Source organism: Lytechinus variegatus, chromosome 10 (genome assembly GCF_018143015.1).
Source record: "Lytechinus variegatus isolate NC3 chromosome 10, Lvar_3.0, whole genome shotgun sequence".
NCBI classification, from domain to species: domain Eukaryota; kingdom Metazoa; phylum Echinodermata; class Echinoidea; order Temnopleuroida; family Toxopneustidae; genus Lytechinus; species Lytechinus variegatus.
In genome coordinates, this window is record NC_054749.1 from 11169252 (window position 1) to 11196420 (window position 27169).

Consider the following 27169-nt stretch of genomic DNA (forward strand, 5'->3'; position numbering starts at 1 on the left):
TTAAGCGAAACTTTGAATTGTCATAACTTTCTTATTTCACATCCGATTTTGATGAAATTTTCAGAATTCTGCTTGTTGAATTTTCTCTTTTTTTATCCAAATCCATTTTTGGTTGAGGTGGACTTGTCGTTTAAAAAGTTCAGTGAACCATGCACCGCCCTTATCACCTTATGTCAAGAGCAACGCTTGGAAAGCAGGGATGCTGCTATGACAGGTGTTACACCATAAGCAGCACCCCCTGGAAATTAGTTTCGAATGCTAAAAATGTATAGATTTGAGCCACTTCAATGGGAGCGAAGACCTTCTTTTTTTGCTTGTCAAATTTTTGTTTTCTTTTATTCTCAATAAAATTTCTAAATTTTGAGTCGTAAAACTTGCTTTGTAGTCCGGTTATTAAAACTCTGATGTGTAGTGTGTTAAAAAAAGTTGAGAAAATTCTTCCCCTTTAAACGATTTTGTTTATTCTTTTCTTTTTGCTAATCATTCTTTTTTTTCTAGAGATCAAAATGGCATTTACTTTTGAATGAGTACCCTTTTGGGGTCTAGTTAGGTATTTAGGACAAAATTGCCCGATTCAGAAAATCCTGGATCCTCATCCGACCTGGATATTCCCTCGCTAATTTTCTAATGCTTGAAGAGAACATGATACATTATATAGGGCCATGTTATCACGAAATCGGATAAGAGGAGCCATTTTTTCTACCCCCTAATGCATACCAAGAACATTGTAAGGTAAAAGGCAAAATATCACTTTTAGGTATTACAGGTTCGTTGAATAGAACTCACCCCATCATTTCTTCACTGTTCTGTAAACGTGCTCCTTCAGGGGTGAAAAATAAAATGAATAAAAATGAAAGAGGAAACATATCTTCACAATGAGCTAGATGTACATAACAAATAAAGAAGAATCAACTGCAAGCACAAAAATGCGCAAATTGCAAAAAAAAGTGTAACCTCAGAGGACACAGCATTTTTTTTCAAAACGATCATTTTTTTTTCAATGGGATTTTTTAGGACAAGTGCACCCGATTCCTCTGCCCTTGCTGAGAGGAAAGAGCGCTAAATGCAATTACCTTTCAGACTGAATGAAAGAGAAAAAAAGAAAATGGGCATTCATCACAGGTAAATAAGGGATCACTAGATCAGGGTTGAAAGGGGGCACACTGCAGAAAATGAATTCAGTGTGAAAAAAAAGAGCTAGAGGGGGAAATAAACACATTTTGAAAGGGATTATTCAGTTAAATGACACACATGCAGAAGGAAACAGAACGCCAAATAAGGAAAACGGGCGCTGATATGATTGGGCAAGAAAACATTGATTTTAAGGATAACTTCTCTGATACGAGAATGAACGACACTGACATGAAGGCAAAGGGGGCACTGGACACGTTGGTAACGAGCCTTTTTTTCTCTGGTAAACAATGTTACACATTGAAGTGCTTCAAAACGCATGGCGGGGACTGTGCCCCCTGCCCCATGATCGTAGTCCCAGCCTTCTTTTGCCTCACTTTCTTATTTCTTTCCTTTCTCCATTTTTCGATGGGAAGAGGGGGGGGGGGGGCTAGTGTTCCTTTCCCCTCATGGACACGCACCTGAATTTTCAAAAAAGATTACAAGGGCTACGAAATTGATGTTTTATTAATAATGACTCTCCACATTTATTATGATTTATTATTTTCCGTCTAAAGATTTTTTTTTGGACATAAACTAAAACATCAAGGTATACCATTATTCCTTAATGATATATTGGCTTTTTAGCAATCAAATTTCTTTCTAAGTAAAATAATTTTTACTTACTTACTTTTTACTTTTAGTTTAAGCCTTCTTAGCAATCAGGTAAAAAAAATCACCACTACCAATAATATTATCAAAGAACTCGATTCATAATAGTGCCACTTGGAACATTTCTCCGCAAGAACAGAAGTTCAGTACAAAAATCGCAATAATAATACATCTATTTACTTAAATTACTTAAATTGTGAAAAACCTTAAACTGGTGTACCCTTTTCTCCACAAATAGTGAATATTTCTAAAAGGAATTAGAACGGGCGTTATGTATGCAAATTTTACTAAATTATTCTTGTGATCCTTGGATTCTTAACTCTCGTCAGCTTTTATCTATAATCTTGATCGGTTTCACCCTAACTGGTAATTTTCAACATTTTAGAGTCAATTCTTAGTAATGTTTAAGCCTAGTATATACTGCTATCATTATCTATACAGACTGCATAAAAATGTAAATAGAATTTTGCGATACGATATCCATCCACTGCTAACATAAATATCTTTCAGCCGAAGACAAAATGCTTTGGGGATTTTTTTTATATCATCGATTTTTTTAACTGTAGGTTTAGAAGAATAACGTTCTGTTCCGTACTGAAGTTCAGCTCAATTGCATGTTGATTGCTTTTTGTATTCGTCAAAATCCTTCTGCCACTTGGCTATTTGATCTTGCCAGTCATTATAGCCCTCTCGCCATTCTTTCTGATTTTCGTCAATCGTGTCTGGTGGTAAAGAACATAATCAACATAAAGTGTATATATATGAATAATCATACAGTACATTTACTTTTTTGGTTTCTTTATACAAGTTACAACATAATTATGAATATATATATATATATATATATACATATAAATTTACAATATATATACATGTATATATATAGGGGAGTGGATCTTCTGTAGATGTCAAGTAACCTTATTTGCTCTATTATGTCAAACATACATCATGTATACATATATGTTTATATCAATATTTTCATAGGTATACAGTTTGAACTTCTTACTTGCAAATGCCTCCAAATTGGGTAAGTATTCGTTCCAGAAATGACACTGTCTTGCCAGGACAGCCCTGCCGTCACCCAGTTCTAGAGAGAGCTCCTTGTATTTTAGCCCGGGGATGGTGTACAAGGGCCAAGAATCAACTCCTACTCCTGCTTCTCCATCAACACTTGCCTTGCTGGGATCACTGAGGAAGAATAGAAGAATGAATAAGGGAATGCCATTATAACAGACCATCTCTTCACAACTCGTTTATCAATTTTGTAATAAGCAAAATAGCATTTGAAGATGATACATTTGAATATCTTTACAGGAAAAAAAATGGTTAAATATACTGATTGAGGACAGACTACACAGCAAAAACTGTGGTGTTAACCGGTGTACATAGAGGACCACACCAGTTATTTTACACTGGTGTTAAATTGGTGATGTTAGTTTTACACCGATAGGTGTTATTACAATACCTATGGTTGTTACATTTACACACTTTGGTGTTATGTTCAATCTCTAGGGTGTTATTTTAACACCTCAGGGTGTGGTCCTCTATTAACACCAATTGGTGTCAGTTTTAACACCACAGTTTTTACAGTGTATATGGGCTGACAGTAAATTTACATGTCGAACGTGCAGGAGATGGGACACTGTACGAGTACTGTATTCAGTTTCGAGGTGTGGTCTACCCGAAATGCTTTTAGTTCAATTTCATGAAAAAAGGGTGTGAGCTTGTAAGTTTCCTGGTTTCCAGGTTTTAATAAAATTTAACACTTATGTTCGCATGCTAGCTGGGGTTTGTTCATTATGCAGGCTGAGATTTCTAATAAAAATAAATGGGATTAATATTGATTATTTACAAGTTCGTTGGTAAATAAATTTTTTTCGGGGCATGGGTAGGGTCATTCACATGCATTGGGCTTAGTTTATCGATCATTGACATCGTTGGTTAGTTTGGCATGATTATTGGATATACACATGTTTGGTTGGTTAGGCTCAATTATTTGTCATTAATATGGTTGGTTGGTTTGGCTTGGCTATTGATTTACTGTAACAGGTCAGAAAATATATGTACAAGAGAGAGATATATTTTCTATGTGTATGTAAAACTGTTCTGTTGAGAAGGTCCCTGAATGCATTGAAGCATCATGTATTGTCCCTGGAAATCATTGTATTGAAGTCATCCCTTCAATCAGAAATACTTCTGAGGAGATCCCTTCAGGGAAGTTCTCCTTGAACTTGGGTCAGTGAGGGTGATCTTGGGACAACTTTCTTGATAGCTTGCTTGACACATGACCAAATGAGAGGGAAAGAGAATTACCACCCTCTTGGTTTGGGGAGGTCAAGATTTGAGTTACACTTTTTGATGATCTATTTGAAGGTGGTTTGATTTGTCTTCACACTGTCAAAAAGCTGTATATGGGGTGAGTTTCTCATATATTAATGATTCTTTAAAACATTTATTTTGATGCATTTTGTGAGATTTATAAGCAGAAAGTACTTGATTGCATAAATTGTTTGATTGCTGTGATATTTATATGCTATGAATGTAGCAAGAGGAATTTATAAATGAATCCTCTCTGTTTTATGAATCGGATGGATAGGTATTTGGAATTATTTGGTGGCATTTATGCACTATTTTTGTATATTGAATATGAATTACACCTGTAAGGATTAATTTTTAGATACTGTACTGTAAACAGAATGATTGTGTGTAAAGTACACATAAGAAAAAATATTTTTTTTATTTGTATAATTCAAGACTTTATCAAAGATGTTATGAATATTTGTATTTACAGTGGTCGAATCCTTGATTCTTTGACGATGCTATCGCTATGTAGGTGACTTTCAAACTGCATGTAGATTTGTCCTTGAGAACTCAAGAGGGGTGAGTTAATGTTATATGATCAAAGGCAATTTATAACAAAATGTATAGTATTGATATTTTGTGAAAATTAATCGTGTTTTCTTGTTTATGTAATGTATAAAATCAGATATAGTGCATCAGTCTTTTTGTATTGTTGGACAATGTATGTTGAAGGATTATTAGGAATATAAGATGACCCAAAATTGCAGGTCATAAAAATGTTACTAATTATGTTAATGCTATATTTCATATGAACATCACTTTTTCACTGCTACCATCCTGCCTGTGGGGAATCTTCAGGTAGGACTATGGTATGCCAATGTTGTACAGAGCACACACTTTAAAAGATCATTAAAATATCACTTTTGTGACCAAAATTACTAATTTCCCTACAGTTGCAACTTATTTTACTTTAGTAACTTGGGAATAATTTTTGTATTCACTAGAGCGCTCAAAAACTTGAATTTTGGGCATATTTTTGTGTACGCCCTCTAATGGTGGAAAGTAAAATGGCAAGAAATTTTTTCATTTTTTGATCTCTATTTTCATAAAGAAAAAAATTATTTAAAGTGTCAAATTTAAATAAGAGCCAAGTTCTATGAATAATAGGTGTAATGGAAACTGTCAGTGTAAAAAATCAGGCATTTGCCCCAAACAAAAAGAGAATTAGGCCAAACATTGCCATCCTTATTTTGCCACACATGGAGATATAACTGAGAACAAGGTTATATTATAACCTTGTTCATTGAATGAGTGATGAACATGGTAAAACTGGGTGACCAATTTAATGTATCATGCCAATTTATTTGAAGAATAATCATAACATTTAATTGGTTGACACTTTAATAATCTTAAACAAACTGAGTTTTGAATTGTTTAATGCAATGGCTCGTTATTGTTTGTGCTGATGATGAAAAAATGATATACATGTACTCATCATATTTTTCTTGCTTTTTTTTTCTTTCAATGGTTGATCTACCCTCAAAATAAATACCATATCAACTTTTAAATGACTGTGTCATGTGTCATTAATACCTGCCGTTACATTACCATTAAATTGTAATAATGATAATAATAATAATGACAATAATTGATTATTTTAACTAATCGATTATAATTCTCTGAGAAGATGCAAATAATGATCAAGGTTCTTGATATTCCTAAATATAAATATGCTCAAATTTGAAAGCAAATGGGAATTGTTTTTCCAACAACAAATCACAAAATCATGTCATGGATGTACCAGATTTCAATTTCAAAATCATCATTAGAAAGCCTACCTCTCTGTTCGGGCCGCTTGGACGGCTTACCATTCTTAGAAATAGCTATTATAGGGCCGACTTATAGTGCACCCTGGAAGGATGAAGCATCTAACGGGAGAGGTTCCAATCTTGGAACAATTAGGTTGGCGAAATTGTAAACTCTATGCTTAATTTTTGCGTTTACCGTTTCATGCCTTCTCTTGCCAAAAAAAGATTTGCGTCAAATGGCACATAAATAAACGTTTGCTTACCTCGAAAATTCCTATATCTGCGTTACTCTGAATCAAACATGGGCTCCGTAACACAAAGATTAGCGATCAATCGCTAAATGAACTGACCAATCAATATCAATGTTACACGCGCATTTGGTTTAAAATACTGACCAGGAACCAAACAGTGCGGTTCTTTCATATTTGCAATCCATCGCAAACCTTTGTGTTACGGAGCCCTGAAGAGCGAAGGATTCGGCCATGGGCAATGATGAAATGGAGCCTTAACTTACCCTGACTTTGCAAAGTTTGTCCAGAACTGCATGAATTTCACGGACAGGGCGTTTTCCTCATCTGCCAAGTCGTGTCCACCGCTATTACTAAGCTCATCAATAAATGGATGACCCCAAACAAACGCCAGCTCTTCTCCATGGCCTGCTCCAAACCACTGATTCCTGGAGATGAATGAATGGGAAAATCAATGGAAGTGCCATGTAAAAATATGCTAGTCTCCTCATTTTGCTGTGATTCCATTATTGCGCAAAGAACTTCCTTTACTACACTGCGAGTGTTAATATTAGGTGAACTTTACAGCTCAAAATAGAAATCTCCCACTTGGTTCTCCTATACACTGAAAATCTAGGACTGGATAGTGGGTGCAATAAAAAAATCATACATGTTTAGATTTTCCTGTAAAAAACAGAATCCAGGCAATTATTGCAAAGCTATCTGAACCCATTGGATAAATGATTTTAGACAAACAATATTGAATTCGGGATGCAGGATTGTGTGTTTAATATTTGGTTAGACCCCACTTTTTAATCATAATGTGGGATAGACATATCCCAGTTCATAATGATTTCGTAGTGCGTTAGAAAGTCTTTTTAATGCATTCTTTTTTCAAAGTATTAATTATTATTATTGCAAATTAAATTCCTAGCAGATATGCCATGGCGAATTTTTGCCTTATACTCACAAACAGTCCTTAAAACAAAAACAGATTATTACTTAATTATGTACATGCAACATTACACTTCTACTTTCCAATAAACAGTACGTTGGAACCGAAGACTGTCTCAACCATGTTAAAGGGTAATGAATCCTTGAAACCAGTTAAATTCATATAAAAGAGAAAAAAAACAACAAAGAATAGATCAATGAAAATATGAGGATCGAATGAATAATGAGGAAATGAACATTTGTATATTGATAACACGGACGCTTTGTGTTGTGGATCCTTCTTTTACCAATGCGATCAAGATCTGTGATGTCTGTACAACTTTCCCCATTATTTTTCATATTTCACGTAATATTTATGTTTATCTAGTTTGTGGTAAGATCGGATGTACTCTTTTTACATAAGAGGACATGTAACAGGTTTCACAACATTAAGTCATGGATGAATGATTGTCCTTTCATTATAGTCTGGATGATCGGTGCAAAAGATAGCAAGAATTGTTCAGATTATGGTACAAGCATGAAATTTGGCTGACAGGTAGAGTAAACAGTGATGAACATTTTTAGCAGGGGGTGCCAACCTGTTCTCTCTCTGTATAGTAGCAACAGTTAGTAGGTAACATATTTACCTTAGCAACTGCCATTTTGGGGGTGTTTTCTCCATTTTAAAAACTATATTTTGACTTCTAAGCGCCAATTTTACTATCACATATCAAGCAACGTTCCAATTATGTACAGCAACAGTTGCTAGGCAACACATTTTCCCTAGCAACTATAGATAATATTCCTGAATACCATATCTGGTCATATATTTGAATGAAAATTGTTAGAAAATTGGTCAGAGTATGAAACCTGGGAGTAAAAGCTATCTTATAAGCCTGAATGTGCTTACTATTTAATAATTATTAGCATTTCGTCTGTTATGAAAATGTGACAGGGTATTGTAGTGGATGGCCATGGAACACTGGGAAAGATACTGACATTTTAGGGGAAGCTAAAATTTGATTAATTGATCTAATCGCTCCCAAATCACAAAGCTTCATTGGGAAGCAATGGCGATTAATGCCCACACACTTACATGTACTTGTCAGTAAAGTTTTGGACTTGAATAGCATGTACAGTAGACCTGAAACAGCCTCAAGCATCATTGACTGTATGTTCACTGTATATAGCATGGACAGTAGACCTGAAACAGCTTCGAACATCGACTGTACATGTACCACTTGTGAATATGTCACGAAGCAGTACATTTGTTGATTATACAACAAAATCTTTTAATAGAAATGGTTATCTCTGTAATTGACACTAATCATCAACGCCGCATCCTACAAATCATGAAAATGAAGCGGTAATATGCAACATATTGCATGTTGTACCTGGACATCAAAAAGTATGGTTGGAAAATAGAAAGCACTGTAAAGAGCTTGCTTCGAATGACTTCTTTCATCATTCTTGCCCATAATATTTGAGCATCTTTAAAAAAGATAACTAATGATTCTAATCCCAAGTTCACTAGAAGCAATTGCAACTGTATGTATCTCTTTTATTTGATCATAATGCTGGGCACTTGAGTCATTTACTTAATTTGCATGATATTTTGCAATAGTTTCTAGATGATGAAGGAAAATAAATGATTTATATTTACACTGTAAGTTTCCAATAGCTTCGGACTTTGGGTACAATTCTAGCGAATTAATCGAACATACATTTTATGTGTCGCACATGCCTTCTCAAAGTAGGGCATATTAAAAAAATTCAAGTTAAGATTGGGTTAATCATAAATACGGGAAAGCAAGACTACTATGAAGCATGCAGTATGCTCGACAAAGAATATCAGAGGCAACAGAGGAATGCATAAAAAAGCATCATCATCCTCTTCGGTGGGACAATTAATAGTTCATCAATCAGAGTGTAAGAAACATTTCTCTCCATAAGGAAATTATGTTCCAAGACAAGGTGGTAGTGCCATCAGCAGAATCATTTCCATCTGAGTCGGATATGCCAAGAAGTATTGGGGTATATGTAAGGAAGAAGCATATCAGAACTCCATGCTACTGTTCTGTGGCCGAGTATGGATCGCGTCCAGCCAACCTGATATCACAAGTGCTTTACATACGTAGGTGACAAAGTCAGATTCGCCAAAATACCTGCAATTGGAACTAACAGATCAAATCAACTTCTGCACGAGCTTTCAGGTCATGGATCCTGGAGCTGCAGGATTGATCCATGTCAAAACACCTGGAAACAGAACGGACAGGTCCAAATCAACTTCTGCAGGATCGAGTCATGATAGATCAATGATACAGCTGCAGGATCCAGGCCAACATGCCTAGAAACGGAAATGACAGGTCCAAGTCAACTCTAGCAAGATCTTTCACATCATGATAGATCCAAGAGCTACATTATTCATCCAGATCAAAACATTTTGAATAGGAACTGACAGGTCCAAATCAACCTCTGCAGAAGTAACAATGGATCATGTAGCTGCAGGATCCAGACCAACACGCCTGGAAACGGAACTAAGTGGTTTAAATCGAATCTAACAGACCTTTCAAGTGACGCTAAGTCCTGGAGCTGCAGGATTGATCCAGGTTAAAACACCTATAGAAAAATAAGGGCCAGGTCCAAATCAACTTCTTCACAAGCTTTCAAGTCATGATAGATCCCAGAGCTGCAGTATCTAGGCCAGCACGCCTGAAAACAGAACTTGCTGGTCCAAATCAACAGTTGTGGAATCTTTCACGTGATGAAAAATCCTACAGCTTCATATCAAAACACCTAGAAAAGGAATGGACAGGTCAAAATCAATTTCAGCAGAATCAAGTCATTTAGCTCTAGAATCCAGACCAGCATGCCTATATGGAAACGGAACTGACAGTTCCAAATCAACTCTAGCAAAGATCTTTCATGTAGACCCCAGAGCTACATTATTAATCCAGATCAAAACACTTTGAATAGGAACCGACAGGTCCAAATCAACTCTAGCAAGATCTTTCATGATTGTCATGATAGATCCCAGAGCTACATTGTTAATCCGTATCAAAACACTTTGAATAGGAACTGACAGGTCCAAATCAACCTCTGCAGAAGTCACAATAGATCATGTAGCTGCAGGTTCCAGACCAACACGCCTGGAAACGGAACTGAGTGGTTTAAATTGAATCCAAAAAATATTTCAAGTGATGCTAAATCCTAGACCTGCAGGATTGATCCAGGTCAAAACACCTGGAAAAAGAACGGACTGGTCCAAATCAACTGCAGCAGGATTAAGTCATTTAGCTCCAGAATCCAGGCAAGCATGCCCGATATAAAAACGGAACTGACGGGTCCCAATACACTCTAGCAAGATTTGTCATGATTGATCGTGGAGCTGCAGGATTGTTCCAGGTCAAAACACCAGGAATCGTAACTAACAGGTCCAGATCAACTTCTGCAGAAGTCATGATAGATCATGTAGCTGCAGGATCCAGGTCAACAGGCCAGGAATGTATCTGAATGGTCCCAAATCGATGCTACAGATCTATCACGTCATGATAGATCCCGCAGCTGGATTGATCTAAGTCAGAATGCCTGGTCAAAATTAACTCCTGCCCGTGGCATTTGATTTGGGAACGGAATGGAGAACTAATATGATCTTCATTGCAGGCTATGGAAGAGAGCGGGTAAATCAAGGCAAAGTGTGTTAATTTGCTTTCAAGAGACCGACTACTGTTAGCAAGGGATAAAGTGGTATCCAACCACTCATTTGAAAATTAACTTCAGGCAAGTTTTTGGTGTTTGAACTAATTCTAAACTTAGTTGACTCAATTAATTATTGGTGGACATTCTTAAATCTCTCCAAGGTCAGAGATATTTATGTTGTAAGTACCCATGCTCTTGTAACCGTTCTTCTACAAGAGTGACCTCTTGCTAAATGTTGATATTGTGGAATTCTTTCCTTGGGTCGATCTTTTTCATTATGTCTAAGTTAATCCAGAATGAATATGGTTTCCAAATGGATTGGGGAGGTTCTTTTCACATGCAATATGTATTATTATAACAGTAATATGGAACCCATAGATATCGTCTTTGGAAATATGAACCATATCATGAGCTAGTTTGATTTGTGCAACGTTTTACTTTTTAATGATTCACACACACATCAATAATCTTACCTTACCATGCTTACGGCCTCTATCCATCGGTTGCTACAGAAAACATATTACTTAGCAACTGGTACTTCGCATGGGCTTGTACATGTATACATGGTATAATTGTCCTTGGGTTGTTGTGATTAATGCTCTAATAAAAAATGCGATTTATATAAATTATAATTATAAAAAAGATATCTTATAATAATTAGTTACCATAGAAAATGTTACGTAGCAACAATTGATATGGTGCTTACTGTGTCTACCTATGGAAGCATTCATCACATGAGGAATCTATGGGGTAGATTTAATTTCTGAGCTATTTCGAGTAAATAATAATGATCTGAACTAAGATAAAGAATTCGTTGCTACGGAAGAGGGTCACTTAGCAACCGTTGTTATGAATAAATGGATCAAAATTATTGTTATACAAAGGAAGATGCTTTAGAATAAAATTTGTATGACATTTCGCCTGACAAAATGTTACTCAAGCCCAATTAAGCTCAGTTACTAAGGTAAATATGTTACCTAGCAACAGTTGCTATGTTTGATGAACTCACGTTGGCACCCCCTGCTAAAAATGTTTAGAATAAGTTTCTCTACCTTTGTGCCGATTTTCATGCTTGTACCATTTTCTGAACATTTTTTTCACCAATCACCCAGACTATTAGAGTGAGCAAAAAGAGATGTCGGGGCTATCATTTTAGTGTCCACATTGGAGGGTTGTAATTGTGAGACATCACAGATCTTGTTCGCATCGCCGATAGGAGGTCTCCATGGTTTGTACGATCTTGACATTCGAGTATTGATACTTCCGTATTGCCTTTCAAATTTTACTCAAAATTTCGTTGACATTATTATTTCATTATTCTGCTTTTACATGTTAATTTATCCCACTGTTTTCATTCTCCTTGACTCACCCGGACGGCACATGTGTCATGTAATACTCGTAGACCTGACCGCCAGCTTCTACATGTCTCCGGATCAAAAAGTCAGATGGGCAGGCAAAGTCAGAATCAGTCCCGAAATTCACCCACGATTGAAAGTAATCCCCTTCTGGGTCGTCGGCAATAGTCCAGTCGGTGTATTCCTGGAACACGGCAGCATGTGCGATCTCGTCATCCCTGTCGTAAGTATTCAAAATGGTCTTTACCACGTCTTCAAATAATTCGCGACTTGTTGGTGGTGGGGTCGGGCTGCCATAGTATTGTGGAAAGAAATAGAGGGGGGCCAGGGTTCCCTCGTCTTTGTTGAAACCAACCACCAGTGTTACGTTCGAAAAATCTCCCTTCTTGTAGAGGTTGGTCGGGGTGTCGTCTAAGAATGTGCCGTCTAAGGTGATTGCATACCTCTGGTCATAAACCTGTAGGAACCCCAAAATTGGTTCACGTCATAATTATGAAATATTGAGAATGTTTTTCTTTTACAAACTATTACACAGCGGAAGAGGATGGCAGTTCCCCCCCCCCCCTCCAACAATTACGAAAACTTGAATTTTGTTATTGATTAGATATCTTCACAAAATCTACCAAAAGTGTGCACAAAATTTTTATTTCACTTTAGAAAATGCAAAAGCATCCACGTGACAAGCACGGATGCTTCGCTCCTCGCTTTCGAGTTCCTTCGATTTTTTGGTTTTGCCCACCAAAATTAATTGAAAATTGGACTCCAAATTATAAAATTAGATAACGTCCATTTGAATCCGTGCGCAGTTTCCTGAAATTTAATTTTCTTTAAACCAATCCAAGGTGCTTAAGTTATGCTTTAATATGAATTTACCATCCAGATCATCTCCGCTAATATGGCGGACGGAGGAAATTTTCTAAAAAAATATGCAAGCGAGCGAGCAAAATTTCTGACCTTTTTCATAAAAATATTTATTTTGGGGGATTGATTCGACATAATATTCAGAAAATAAAATATTTCAGATTTTCTCTGCCTCTATCCTTTTCTCTTTTGATCTTCTGTGTTATCAAACTTCTAGGGGGCATGGTCCCCAAGCCCATCAACTACCCCATCTGTACGCCTATGACCATGAATGATGTATAAGATAGCATTGACGCATACAATCGTTAAGACGGTAATACCTCGTCACCTGCGATGCGCAGTGCCCGAGCGTCTACATCACGAAGGCATGATACCAAAGCAGAGGAAGAGGTGACATCTTCACAACCCATCTTTCTTCCAAGTTCCTGTGCTCTTTGAAGCTCAAATACTGGATCGTACCTGAAGGCCCATGGACTAAATGCAGTTCCACTCTGCAAGAATTCACCCAAGGTGTAAAGTTGTTGTGTTACACTGTAAAAACTGTGATGTTAAAACTGACACCAATTGGTGTTATTAGAGGACCACACCCTGAGGTGTTAAAAATAACACCCTAGAGATTGAACATAACACCAAAGAGTGCAAATGTAACAACCATATGTGTTGTAATAACACCTATAGGTGTAAAACTAACACCACCAATTTAACACCGGTGTAAAATAACTGGTGTGGTCCTCTATCTACACCGGTTAACACCACAGTTTTTGCTGTGTATACGACATTAATATAGTATGCACTTTATTCGAATGTTGAAGATATATTACACAAATAACATCCACAATCAAAATAATCATAAGTCCTGCAATTAATTGCCATTTTGCACATCCAATATCTGGTATGATTTTTCTACAAGGATTGAATGATTTTCGATAGTTAAACTTATTAATCAATTTGTAATTTGCAACTGAAATTTACAAACAGAGCACGTAATCTGTAATACACTATGGGAATTATATAACAGGTCATTTTATGAAATCTAGCAAATAATTTGTAATGCCGATTGTAGTTACATAAAAATCTGGCGTAACAACAAATTTATAAGCGTTGGAGCGTTGTGGCCCAGTGGATTAGTCTCCGGACTTTGAAACAGGGGGTCGTGGGTTCGAATCCCAGCCATGGCGTAATTTCCTTCAGCAAGAAACTGATCCACAGTGTGCTGCACTCAACCCAGGTGAGGTAAATGGGTACCGGTAGGAAGTAATTCCTCAAAAAGCTGTGTGCGCTATGAACGCCTAGCTTAGCCGGGTAATATAGGAGCGCCTTGAGCACCTAACAAGGTGGATATGTGCGCAATATAAATACCCTATATTATTATTATAAATTTATGGTCAAACATCATGCCGCAAGACTACCCCCCCCCCTTTTTTTAAATCATAAATGATATGAATCCATGTACAAACCTGTAATATTGCTTGATTGAAGTACTGTCTGCTAAGCTTTGAGATTAGATGAAAACTAATGCTGGCTGCCCCTGCACTTTCTCCAAATAGTGTAATTTTATTCTTATCTCCGCCGAATGCTAAACATAATATTGACATAAATAACACTTATTAGTATTACATGTACTATACTAAAGATAATATATTGAACCGTAGAGTTTTATGCATTTCATGCTAACGCTCTTTAAAAGTATATAGTCGATTCAATTTAGTTTCAAGAATCACATACTTTAATTCATAAATATTTAGGGTTTTATTTAATTAAACCCATTGAACCATTTGAAGCTTACGGTCTTCAATATTTGTCTTCGATATTGAATAACCCATCAAATTTTATAAATATATGCATTTTGTCCAATCTCTGGTTGTTCTTATAATCTAAAATACTTCCAATAGCAAAACAGATATTACAGTATGATATAGCTGCAGACATGTTGAAAAAAGTATTTTAGGGTCATTAGACCCTATGAATAATTGATTTTCTTGATTTAACACACTGGAATTATTTTTAGGACTTTCTAATGGATTTGATTGGAGCTGATAAATTGAACCTGCACCAATAAGGATTTGTGTCACAATTAACTATCCACCTCCAACCACTCATTTCGTCAGAAGTTTAAACTAAATCCGAGTTCAGGATACGGGCCAATGTGTTTAGTCTGAAATGAATATCATAAGAACTTTACCTTCTATGTTGTTATACACCCATTCCAGAGCAGCAACTTGATCCAGCATACCATAGTTCCCTGGAGAATGTTCGTCCTCTTTGTAATAGAAAAAGATATTCAATTTTATGTAGTGATACTCATAATTCATTAAAAATATCATAAATAATAACAAGTGGATCGCCTCTGTCAACTTGATCCAGCATACCATAGTTCCCTTGAGAATGTTCGTCCTCTTTGTAATAGAAAAAGATATTCAATTTTATGTAGTGATACTCATAATTCATTAAAAATATCATAAATAATAACAAGTGGATCGCCTCTGTCAACTTGATCCAGCATACCATAGTTCCCTGGAGAATGTTCGTCCTCTTTGTAATAGAAAAAGATATTCAATTTTATGTAGTGATACTCATAATTCATTAAAAATATCATAAATAATAACAAGTGGATCGCCTCTGTCAACTTGATCCAGCATACCATAGTTCCCTTGAGAATGTTCGTCCTCTTTGTAATAGAAAAAGATATTCAATTTTATGTAGTGATACTCGTAATTCATTAAAAATATCATAAATAATAACAAGTGGGTCGCCTCTGCCAACTTGATCCAGCATACCATAGTTTCCTGGAGAATGTTCGTCCTCTTTGTAATAGAAAGATATTCAATTTTATGTAGTGATACTCATAATTCATTAAAAATATCATAAATAATAACAAGTGGATCGCCTCTGTCAACTTGATCCAGCATACCATAGTTCCTTTGAGAATGTTAGTCCTCTTTGTAATAGAAAAAGATATTCAATTTTATGTAATGATACTCGTAATTCATTAAAAATATCATAAATAATAACAAGTGGATCGCCTCTGTCAACTTGATCCAGCATACCATAGTTCCCTGGAGAATGTTCGTCCTCTTTGTAATAGAAAAAGATATTCAATTTTATGTAGTGATACTCATAATTCATTAAAAATATAAATAATAACAAGTGGATCGCCTCTGTCAACTTGATCCAGCATACCATAGTTCCCTGGAGAATATTCGTCCTCTTTGTAATAGAAAAAGATATTCAATTTTATGTAATGATACTCATAATTCATTAAAAATATCATAAATAATAACAAGTGGATCGCCTCTGTCAACTTGATCCAGCATACCATAGTTCCTTTGAGAATGTTAGTCCTCTTTGTAATAGAAAAAGATATTCAATTTTATGTAGTGATACTCATAATTCATTAAAAATATCATAAATAATAACAAGTGGATCGCCTCTGCCAACTTGATCCAGCATACCATAGTTCCCTTGAGAATGTTCGTCCTCTTTGTAATAGAAAAAGATATTCAATTTTATGTAGTGATACTCATAATTCATTAAAAATATCATAAATAATAACAAGTGGATCGCCTCTGCCAACTTGATCCAGCATACCATAGTTCCTTTGAGAATGTTCGTCCTCTTTGTAATAGAAAAAGATATTCAATTTTATGTAGTGATACTCATAATTCATTAAAAATATCATAAATAATAACAAGTGGATCGCCTCTGTCAACTTGATCCAGCATACCATAGTTTCCTGGAGAATGTTCGTCCTCTTTGTAATAGAAAAAGATATTCAATTTTATGTAGTGATACTCATAATTCATTAAAAATATCATAAATAATAACAAGTGGATCGCCTCTGTCAACTTGATCCAGCATACCATAGTTCCTTTGAGAATGTTCGTCCTCTTTGTAATAGAAAAAAAGATATTCAATTTTATGTAGTGATACTCATAATTCATTAAAAATATAAATAATAACAAGTGGATCGCCTCTGTCAACTTGATCCAGCATACCATAGTTCCCTGGAGAATGTTCGTCCTCTTTGTAATAGAAAAAGATATTCAATTTTATGTAGTGATACTCATAATTCATTAAAAATATCATAAATAATAACAAGTGGATCGCCTCTGTCAACTTGATCCAGCATACCATAGTTCCTTTGAGAATGTTAGTCCTCTTTGTAATAGAAAAAGATATTCAATTTTATGTAGTGATACTCATAATTCATTAAAAATATCATAAATAATAACAAGTGGATCGCCTCTGTCAACTTGATCCAGCATACCATAGTTCCCTGGAGAATGTTCGTCCTCTTTGTAATAGAAAAAGATATTCAATTTTATGTAGTGATACTCATAATTCATTAAAAATATCATAAATAATAACAAGTGGATCGCCTCTGTCAACTTGATCCAGCATACCATAGTTCCCTGGAGAATGTTCGTCCTCTTTGTAATAGAAAAAGATATTCAATTTTATGTAGTGATACTCATAATTCATTAAAAATATCATAAATAATAACAAGTGGATCGCCTCTGTCCATCGCAATCCATCGCAATCCCTTTGTTACATTGAAAGATTCGCTGTAAACATGTCTTTCTCCTTTTTTGCTTGTAGTCCAGTAGACGGTCTCATAGGCCATGTACAAGACCTGGAAAAGTTGTTAAGTACAAGGTTTTTGGTTGATTTGTGTTCTAGATGGGTATTGAGGTAAATTCAGCTTGGTTGCCACCTTGGCAACCTTGAGCAATTTTTTTGATTAGCCTAATTAGCATAATCATGTAATTAGCATATGTACAATATGTAATATACTAGTTCTCTTAAACCAGAAAGAATAAAAACATAAACAATTTCATTTTTCTAAGAGGTCCTGTGACATTGAATCCATGCATAATAATATTTTAAATATCTAAGTCATGCAATTATCGTAATCAGCATAATTAGCATAATGAGCTAATTAGCATAAGTGTAATACACTGTACATATGTATTTGTGGATGTCTATCCAGAAAATTCCAAATATGTAAATAATACAACCCTTTTATGGTTTTCTATAGCGAGGAATTCATTTATGACATTATTTTTCCATTTTAACCAATGTAATCGCTGTAATTAGCATAATAAGCATAATGCACTAATTAACATATGTATGTGTAATATACATAAAATACATATTTCTTTGTCATTTCATATCGAGAATGCCCGAAAAATGAATAATACAGCTATCCTATGGTTTTCTATGGCGAGGAATTCATTTATGACTTTATTTTTCCATTTTAACCAATGCAGTCGCTGTAATTAGCATAATCAACATAATGCACTAATTAACATATATGTAGAGTTATTTGTCAAAGTACTACAACAGCCTGAAAACATAAATTATACAGCTATTCTATGGTATTATTCTATGAGGAATTCTTTTGTGAAATTATTTTTCCCGTTTAACAAATGTTGTTTTTAATTAGCGTAATTAGCATAATGCGCTAATTAACTTATGAGCAATATTTTACATATTAATATATATTCCTCTGTCATTTTGTATCAAGAATGCCCGAAAACATGAATAGTACAGCTATCCGATGATTTCCTATGACTAGGAATTCACTCATGACATTATTTTTACTTTTTACCAATGTAATTTTCGTAATTAGCACAATGCGCTAATTAACATATATGTGCAGTATATATATATATATATATATATATATATAGCGGAAGAAATTTTCCAAAAGCCTCGTAACACTGGCGGTCATTCATAGTGGTGAGGGTCAATATAGAGGAAAAAATGACTACGAAGTGGTCGTTGCTCCTTGCTTCTCCATTTAATCAAGCTTTCGATCAATGCATGATCTTCCTCAGGACTATAAATATATAAACAAAGTACAAATACAATACAATAATATAATAATACAATATGATGGCCTCTAAAATAATCTAAACATGCTTCACGGTTACTTATAATTATTAATTATTTTACACTATATAAACAAGAGAACATATATATATATATATATATATACAGAGATTTATTATAAATGTATACATGTGTAGGAGTCAACATATCTGAGGAATTATAAACAAGAGAACATATTATATGATATAACAGGACTTATTTTGACAAATACCAGATAAAGATATATATTTATAGAAAGAGATATTTATGTAATAATAATAATAATAATAATATAGGTATATTTACCCAGGGAAGCCGCTGTAATTATATATAGATTTGTTATAAATGTGCCAACATATCTAAGGAAATGCAGACAGAAAACATGTTATATGATAAGAGACTTATTTTGACAATTGCCGTATAATTGTATATATACAGAGAGAAATATTTATAATAAAAGATTGTATGTGTATAGGAGTCAACATATCTAACAATAGAACATATTATAACAGAGCAAGTGATAGTCGGTTGTAACGAGGTGTGCCTTAAAAAGGTAGTTTCTAAATGCGTTTATAACGCGTGGTATATATAGTACATTCATGTTTACTACCTCCATGATATAGTGCACCGACCTGTTATAGGCAATATATCAATCTTTTTCTGCACAAGGAATATATGAAGATAATGCAGCAAGGGTCGGTAACTTATCTAAGAAATACAAATTACAGAACATATTATTAGAAAACAAAGTAAATACGGAATAGTACCTGTGAGCGAGGGCAAGGATGTCATGGATGTAGTGTCATGCTTGGGCGTCTGTAGTGTAGGTAGTGTGTGGTGCGTGTGTGTGTGATTGAGTGGAGGGATTCAAGGGTTCAGGGGTTACGGGTTATTGGTCAACATTAATGCCTTCCGGGTTAAGGGTGTGTAGTTTTCTGATCCAAAAAGATTCTCTGTGGAGGATGGTCTGGCGGGATTTGTTGTGGATTGTTTCAATGCCCATTATGAGAACGTCGTTAATAGAGTGACCGTGTTGGTTGAAATGGGTTGTGTAGGGGAGAACTTTATGATTGGATGAATTGAAGTTGCGTATTTCTGATCGGGTGTTGCTGAATCTTGTGTAAAGGGATGCTTCCGTCTTGCCCACATATTGTTTGTTGCATATTTTGCATGTTATTAGATAGATGACCCATGTCGATTTGCAGTTTATTCGTGTTGTTATTGGGAATTGTTCCCCCGTGATTGAGCTTGAGAATTTTTTCCCCTCTTTGACGTGTATGTGGAGTATGCATTTCCTTGAGTTATAGAAGCCGGTTTGTCCTGGGTTGTGTTCTTGTTTTGGGTCTCCGGAGAAAACTAATATGTCGCGGAGTGTACGTGCGCGTCTGTATGCAATTATAGGGGGGTCCGGGAATAGTGCTTTGAGATCTTCTGATTGGTGTAAAGTTTGGTGGTGTTCTGATATGATTTTGCGGATGTTGCGTGTGTCGGGACCATACGTGGTTACCAATGGGATGCGTTCAGATGTGGGGCGTTCTTTTTTCTTTAGTAGATTTTCCCGGGGAACATCGCGGGCACGGTCGATTTCATTTTTGGTAAGTATGGGGTCATAGTTCGAATTTTCAAGGTAGGTTTGTAAGTTGTTGAGGTGGTCGTCAGTGGTGTTATCTTGTGAGCAATTTTGTTTTACACGGAGTGCTTGACTGTATGGGATGCTCCGGAATATGTGGGGTGGGTGGCAGGAGGTGGGGCAGAGAAATGTGTGGGAATCTGTTTCTTTGCTGTAGAGGTCAGTTTGAAGGGTGTTTTGTTCAAGTTTGATGTTGAGATCCAGAAAGTGGACACTGTTGGCGGAAGATTCGAAGGTGAATTTTATTTTTGGATGGATAGAATTCATTGTTTCCTCGAACCGAGAGAGTGTGCGTGGGGACCCCACCCAAATGAAAGTAATATCATCTATATACCTTTTCCATGATTGGGGGAGTACTGCATTGTGTTCTTTAAGGATTTTCTCTTCAACGGTGCCCATATAGATGTTGGCATAGGAGGGCGCAACAGGTGTTCCCATTGCCGTGCCTTCCACTTGTATGTAGTTTTGGCCATTGAACTGAAAGTTGTTGAGGGTTAGTATTAGTTCTAATAGACGAATGAGTTGCCCTGTTGGTGGGTTACGGTCATTTCGTCTATTGAGGGCGTCCTTGCAGGCTTGCATTCCTTCTGCATGGGGTATGTTTGTGTAGAGTGATGTGACGTCTGCTGTGACGAGGGTGGTTCTAGATGGGAGGGGGGAGTGGGTCATGTTTATTTCTTGTATATGATTTAAGAAATCGGTTGTATCTTTGAGGTATGATGGGAGGGCTGCGACAAGGGGTCTAAGGTGGTGATCTACGAAACGAGATATTAGAACCGTGGGGCATGCACAACCAGATACTATTGGGCGTCCTGGATTATTCTTTTTGTGGATCTTTGGGAGAAAGTAGAGGTTAGGGCATTTAGGTTCTTTGGGGATAAGCAATTTTTTAAGATTTTCATCCACATCTAGGTCTTGGACGGTAGATTTAACCTTCTGTATGTGTGAAGGGGTGGGATCGCGATTTAACATTAAGTATGTCTCTGTGTCAGATAGTTGTCGTAGTCGTAGAAAACTACACACCCTTAACCCGGAAGGCATTAATGTTGACCAATAACCCGTAACCCCTGAACCCTTGAATCCCTCCACTCAATCACACACACACGCACCACACACTACCTACACTACAGACGCCCAAGCATGACACTACATCCATGACATCCTTGCCCTCGCTCACAGGTACTATTCCGTATTTACTTTGTTTTCTAATAATATGTTCTGTAATTTGTATTTCTTAGATAAGTTACCGACCCTTGCTGCATTATCTTCATATATTCCTTGTGCAGAAAAAGATTGATATATTGCCTATAACAGGTCGGTGCACTATATCATGGAGGTAGTAAACATGAATGTACTATATATACCACGCGTTATAAACGCATTTAGAAACTACCTTTTTAAGGCACACCTCGTTACAACCGACTATCACTTGCTCTGTTATAATATGTTCTATTGTTAGATATGTTGACTCCTATACACATACAATCTTTTATTATAAATATTTCTCTCTGTATATATACAATTATACGGCAATTGTCAAAATAAGTCTCTTATCATATAACATGTTTTCTGTCTGCATTTCCTTAGATATGTTGGCACATTTATAACAAATCTATATATAATTACAGCGGCTTCCCTGGGTAAATATACCTATATTATTATTATTATTATTATTACATAAATATCTCTTTCTATAAATATATATCTTTATCTGGTATTTGTCAAAATAAGTCCTGTTATATCATATAATATGTTCTCTTGTTTATAATTCCTCAGATATGTTGACTCCTACACATGTATACATTTATAATAAATCTCTGTATATATATATATATATATATATATATATGTTCTCTTGTTTATATAGTGTAAAATAATTAATAATTATAAGTAACCGTGAAGCATGTTTAGATTATTTTAGAGGCCATCATATTGTATTATTATATTATTGTATTGTATTTGTACTTTGTTTATATATTTATAGTCCTGAGGAAGATCATGCATTGATCGAAAGCTTGATTAAATGGAGAAGCAAGGAGCAACGACCACTTCGTAGTCATTTTTTCCTCTATATATATATATATATATATATATATATATATACATGTATTGGGAAAGCCTGAAAACATAAACAATTACAGCTATCCAATGGTTTTCTATGATGAAGAATTCTTTTGTGACATTATTTTCCCCGTTTAACAAATGTTGTTGTGTAATTAGTGCAATCAGTATACTGCGCTAATTAACATAATAAACAATATAATTACACACACACACACATATATATATATATTCCTTTGTCATTAAAAATGCCCGAAAACATGAATAATACAGCTATTTCATAGTTTCTATGACGAGGAATTCATTTATGGTATCGCATTTCACTTTAAACAATGTTAATGGTGTAATTAGCTTAATTGGCATAATGAGCTAATCAAAGTGGAACGCCTCTGGCAGTCTCGCCTGCATTACGCGATTTTATATAGCAGCAGTTTTGACTTTGAAAACAGCTATTGCATAAAATATTCACGTAAAAACAATTCATATGATGTCCATTGATCCAAAATGGTCTGAGACCATGATCAAATGACCTAACATGTGTGCAAAACAATCCTTCATCCTTGATTACCCATACGTTTATGTTTCATGAACTAGATCCATGAACTTTCTAAGATATGATGCCAAGTTTAAAAATACCCCTAACATGGCCAAAGTTCATTGACGTTACCTTTGATCTTGGTCATTTGACCTGACATACGCACAAGATATCAGGGATAGGCCTACATGGTTGCATTTATGTCCAAGTTTCATTAACTACATGTGGATCCATTAAATTTTAAGGTTATGACAATTCCACAAATATCCCCAACATGGCCAAAGTTCATTGACGCAAAGTGACCTTTGACCTAGGTCACGTGACCTGAAACTCAAACAGAATATTCAGTATTACTTGATTACCCTTATGTTTAAGTTTCGTGAACTATAGGTCCATACACTTTCTAGGTTATGACGACATGTCAAAAACTTATCCTTGGTTAAGATTTCGATATGTATTCCCCCAACAAGATCTTAGTTCACTTCATTGGCCGTAAATGACCATTGACCTTAGTCATGCGACCTGAAACTAAGGCAAGATGTAAGTAATGCTTGATTAATTTTATGTCCGAGTTTCATGAATTAGCTTCATATACTTTCTAAGTTATAATGACATTGACATTGCTTGGTTTATATGATATCAATGTTGACGACGCTGCCATCGCCGCCACCGTCGGAAAGCGGCGCCTATAGTTTCCCTCTGCTATGCAGGCGAGACAATAACTTCAGTGACAATGAAATATAGGTATTGCACCTGTATTTTAATTACCACTAACCATAGGATAGCTGTATTTTTCATGTTTTAAGGCACACTCGATATAAACTAACATAGAAAAAAATGAAAAAATGAAAATCCATAATTTATTGTTCGAAATAGACATGAAATGAAATACTCCGAAAATTTGCTTTGCCCAATTGATCGTGGGCCCGGCACCCGCTGAGCAGGGCCAGATCGACGATTCTCTATCCCTTTAATCGTTGAACGTCAAACAGGGTAGCAGCAACTCCCATCTTTTAACGTCTTTTGGTCTGGCACGGCCAGGGTTTGAATCCCCGACCTCCCGGTTGTGGGACGGACGCTCTACCAACTGAGCCAACACACTGGTCATAGGAATATATAACTGATATATTGCACATAGATGTTAATTAGTGCATTGGGCCAGTAATTCTAATTTAGGCATTGACATTGGTTAAAATGGAAAATTACTGTCATAAATGAATTCATCAACATAGATAACATTAGAAGAGCTGTATTATATATGTTTTCAGGCCGATGTAGACAGTACTTTGACACAGAAATCTATTTATTGCATATATATATATATATATTAATTAGCGCATTTTGCTTAATAAGATAATTATAACAATAACATTGTTTAAAGGAAAAAGATAATGTCACAAAAGAATTCCTTTTCGAAAAATTATAGGATAGCTGTATTATTCATGTTTTCGGGAATTCTCACTCAGTATAAAATGACAAAGGAATATATATATATATATTGCACATATATGTTAATTAGCGCATTATGCTAATTATACTAATTACGACAATTACATTGGTAAAAAGGGGAAAAACAATGTCAGAAATAAATTCCTCGTCATAGAAAACCATGGGATAGATGTATTTTTCATGTATTCGGGCATTTTTATATAAAATGACAAATGAATATATGTATTGCACATATATGTTAATTAGCGCATTATGCAAATTATTCTACTTACGACAATTACATTGGCAAAAGGGGGAAAAATAATGTCAGAAATTAATTCCTCGTCATAGAAAACCATGGGATAACTTTTTATTTATGTATTTGGCATTTTCGATATAAAATGACAAAGGAATGTATATATTGCATATATATATATGGTAATTAGCGCATTATGCTAATTATGCTAATTTCGACAATTACATTGGTAAGAAGGGAAAAATGTCATAAATGAATTCCTCGCCATAGAAAGCAAGCATAGGGTAGCTGTATTAATCATGTTTTCAGACATTCTCGATATGAAATAACAAAGAAATATATATTTTTATATGTATTACACATATACATGTATATGACTTGTGTTAATTAGTGCATTATGCTAATTATGTTAATTACAGCAATTACATTGGTTAAAATTGAAAAATAATGTCATAAATGAATTTCTCGCTATAAAAAACCCTAAAAAAGATGCATTATCTACATATTGGGAATTTTTGGGATAGACATCCACAAATACGTATATATTACACTTATGCTAATTAGCTCATTATGCTAATTAGGCTGATTACGATAATTGCATAACTTAAATGTTAAATTATTGCTATAAATCGATTCCTCGTCACAGGACCTCTTAGTTAAATGACATTATTTATAATTTTTGATCCTTCTGGTTTAAGTGAAGTAGCATATTACATATCGTAATATGCTAATTAGATGATTATGCTAATTAGGCTAATAAGAAAAAATGCTCAAGGTTGCCAAGGTGGCAACCAAGCTGAATTTACTTCAATACCCATCTAGAACACAAATCAACAAAAAAACCTTGTACTTAACAACTTTTCCAGGTATGAAAAATATCTACTGGACTATTGATTGATGTACCGTTAAGGTTAAAGCAGTACGCGATTCAATATAGCAGCAGTGCTCACTTGTAAACAAATATTTAAAAAAATATTCACAGAATAAAATCTTTTATATGTTAATAAAATATGTTCATTGACCCAAAATGACCTTTTACCTCAATCATGCGACATGGGACTTGTACAAAAGAATCAGTGATACTTGATTACTCTTTTGTCTGTGTTTCATGAACTAGATCCATTAACTTTCAAACTTATGATGGTTATTCAACAAATACCCACAATATGGCGAAAAATCATTGACCCTAAATGACATTTGACCTCAGTCATGTAACCTAAGACTTTTGCAAATGAATTAGCGACAATTGATTACTCATCTGCTTATGTTTCATGAACTAGATCCATTAACTTTCAAAGTTATGATCGCAAATCAACAAATAACAACATTGCCAAAGTTCGTTGACTCTAAGATGAACTTTGACCTTGGTCGTGTGACCTGAAACTCGCACATGATGTTCAGTAATACTTGATTGCTCTCATAACTAAGTTTCCTGAAATAGATCCATACATTTTAAAAGTTATGACATTTCATAAACTTAAAATACCTAATAACCTTTATGTTCAAGTTTCATGAACTAGGTTACTTTCTAAGTTAAGATGACATTTCAAAGTTGAACCTTGGTTAAGATTTCAATGTTGACGACGCCGCCGACGCCGCTGCCGTCGGAAAAAGCCGCCTATTGTTTCGCTCTGCTATGCAGATGAGACAAAAAATCATACATAGCAATAAAAATATACTTTTGATAGGCCAATTTCAGAGCTGTTGGAGGAAGAGCTTTGTTCATCCATGTAGTGCAATACAATAATAATGATGATGACGATGATGATAATGACAAGGATACATAGGTTATGATGTAACAATGCAAAGTGACTGTGATCTAAATCACTATTCTACCGAAAAAAAAATCCTTCCAAAAACTATTGTGAACCCGACACCCTGGAAATATCAGAATGACTTATACCTCATTCACACACACGTAACCGCCTCCAGACCGATCAAAGCTATTACGTTATCACCAATGACATAGTTACCATGTGTTGGTTGGATATAGGATTCGTTGGTGTGACTGTCGCTAAAGACAGTCTAATTTTTCACTTTGGAAAAATCAAAAGAAATGTCGTTTTTATTAGTTCTTTTACGATAGTTCATATCTAGTTTCAGGGGCGGATCAAGGATTTTCAAGGGGGGGGGGCATTCTTTCAGGAAAACTTTTGCAATTCAAATAAAAACAAACAAACAAACTAAAGCAACTAAAAATATTTTGTGCCCCTCATATAGATCCACCACTGTCTAGTTTAATCAATAGTTTGGAACTATGGACAAATAATTTTCTCCATATTTTATGTAGTCATAGATTAGCAACAAGCAACATTCGGTCCGACTTCACTTGTTCATTTGTTTTTCTTTCATCAGTTAACTCTATTTTATTACCAATATATATATATATATTTTTTTTTGGGGGGGGAGGGGCCTACTA

General features: G+C 35.2%; 1 protein-coding gene across 1 annotated transcript; it reads right to left on the reverse strand.

Moving 5' to 3' along the window:
* Positions 1–1970: 1970 nt before the first annotated feature.
* Positions 1971–19841, reverse strand: LOC121423306 (acetylcholinesterase-like). Its single transcript, XM_041618649.1, has 8 exons — positions 19608–19841; positions 15149–15226; positions 14424–14542; positions 13287–13457; positions 12120–12562; positions 6406–6567; positions 2789–2970; positions 1971–2504 (listed from the first exon to the last, which is right to left on the reverse strand). Exons 1-8 carry the CDS (start codon positions 19630–19632, stop codon positions 2389–2391), a joined length of 1296 nt encoding a protein of 431 aa, XP_041474583.1. The 5' UTR covers positions 19633–19841; the 3' UTR covers positions 1971–2388.
* Positions 19842–27169: the final 7328 nt, after the last annotated feature.

What these genes read in the sequence shown, in the direction of transcription:
- LOC121423306 (XM_041618649.1), bottom strand. Translation starts at nt 19,632, where the DNA reads ATGACATCCTTGCCCTCGCTCACAG. An exon ending in ATCCTTGCCCTCGCTCACAG is followed by an intron (nt 15,227 to 19,607) that starts GTACTATTCCGT and finishes TCTATTACAAAG; the next exon opens with AGGACGAACATTCTCCAGGG. An exon ending in CAATTTGGAGGCATTTGCAA is followed by an intron (nt 2,505 to 2,788) that starts GTAAGAAGTTCA and finishes CTTTACCACCAG; the next exon opens with ACACGATTGACGAAAATCAG.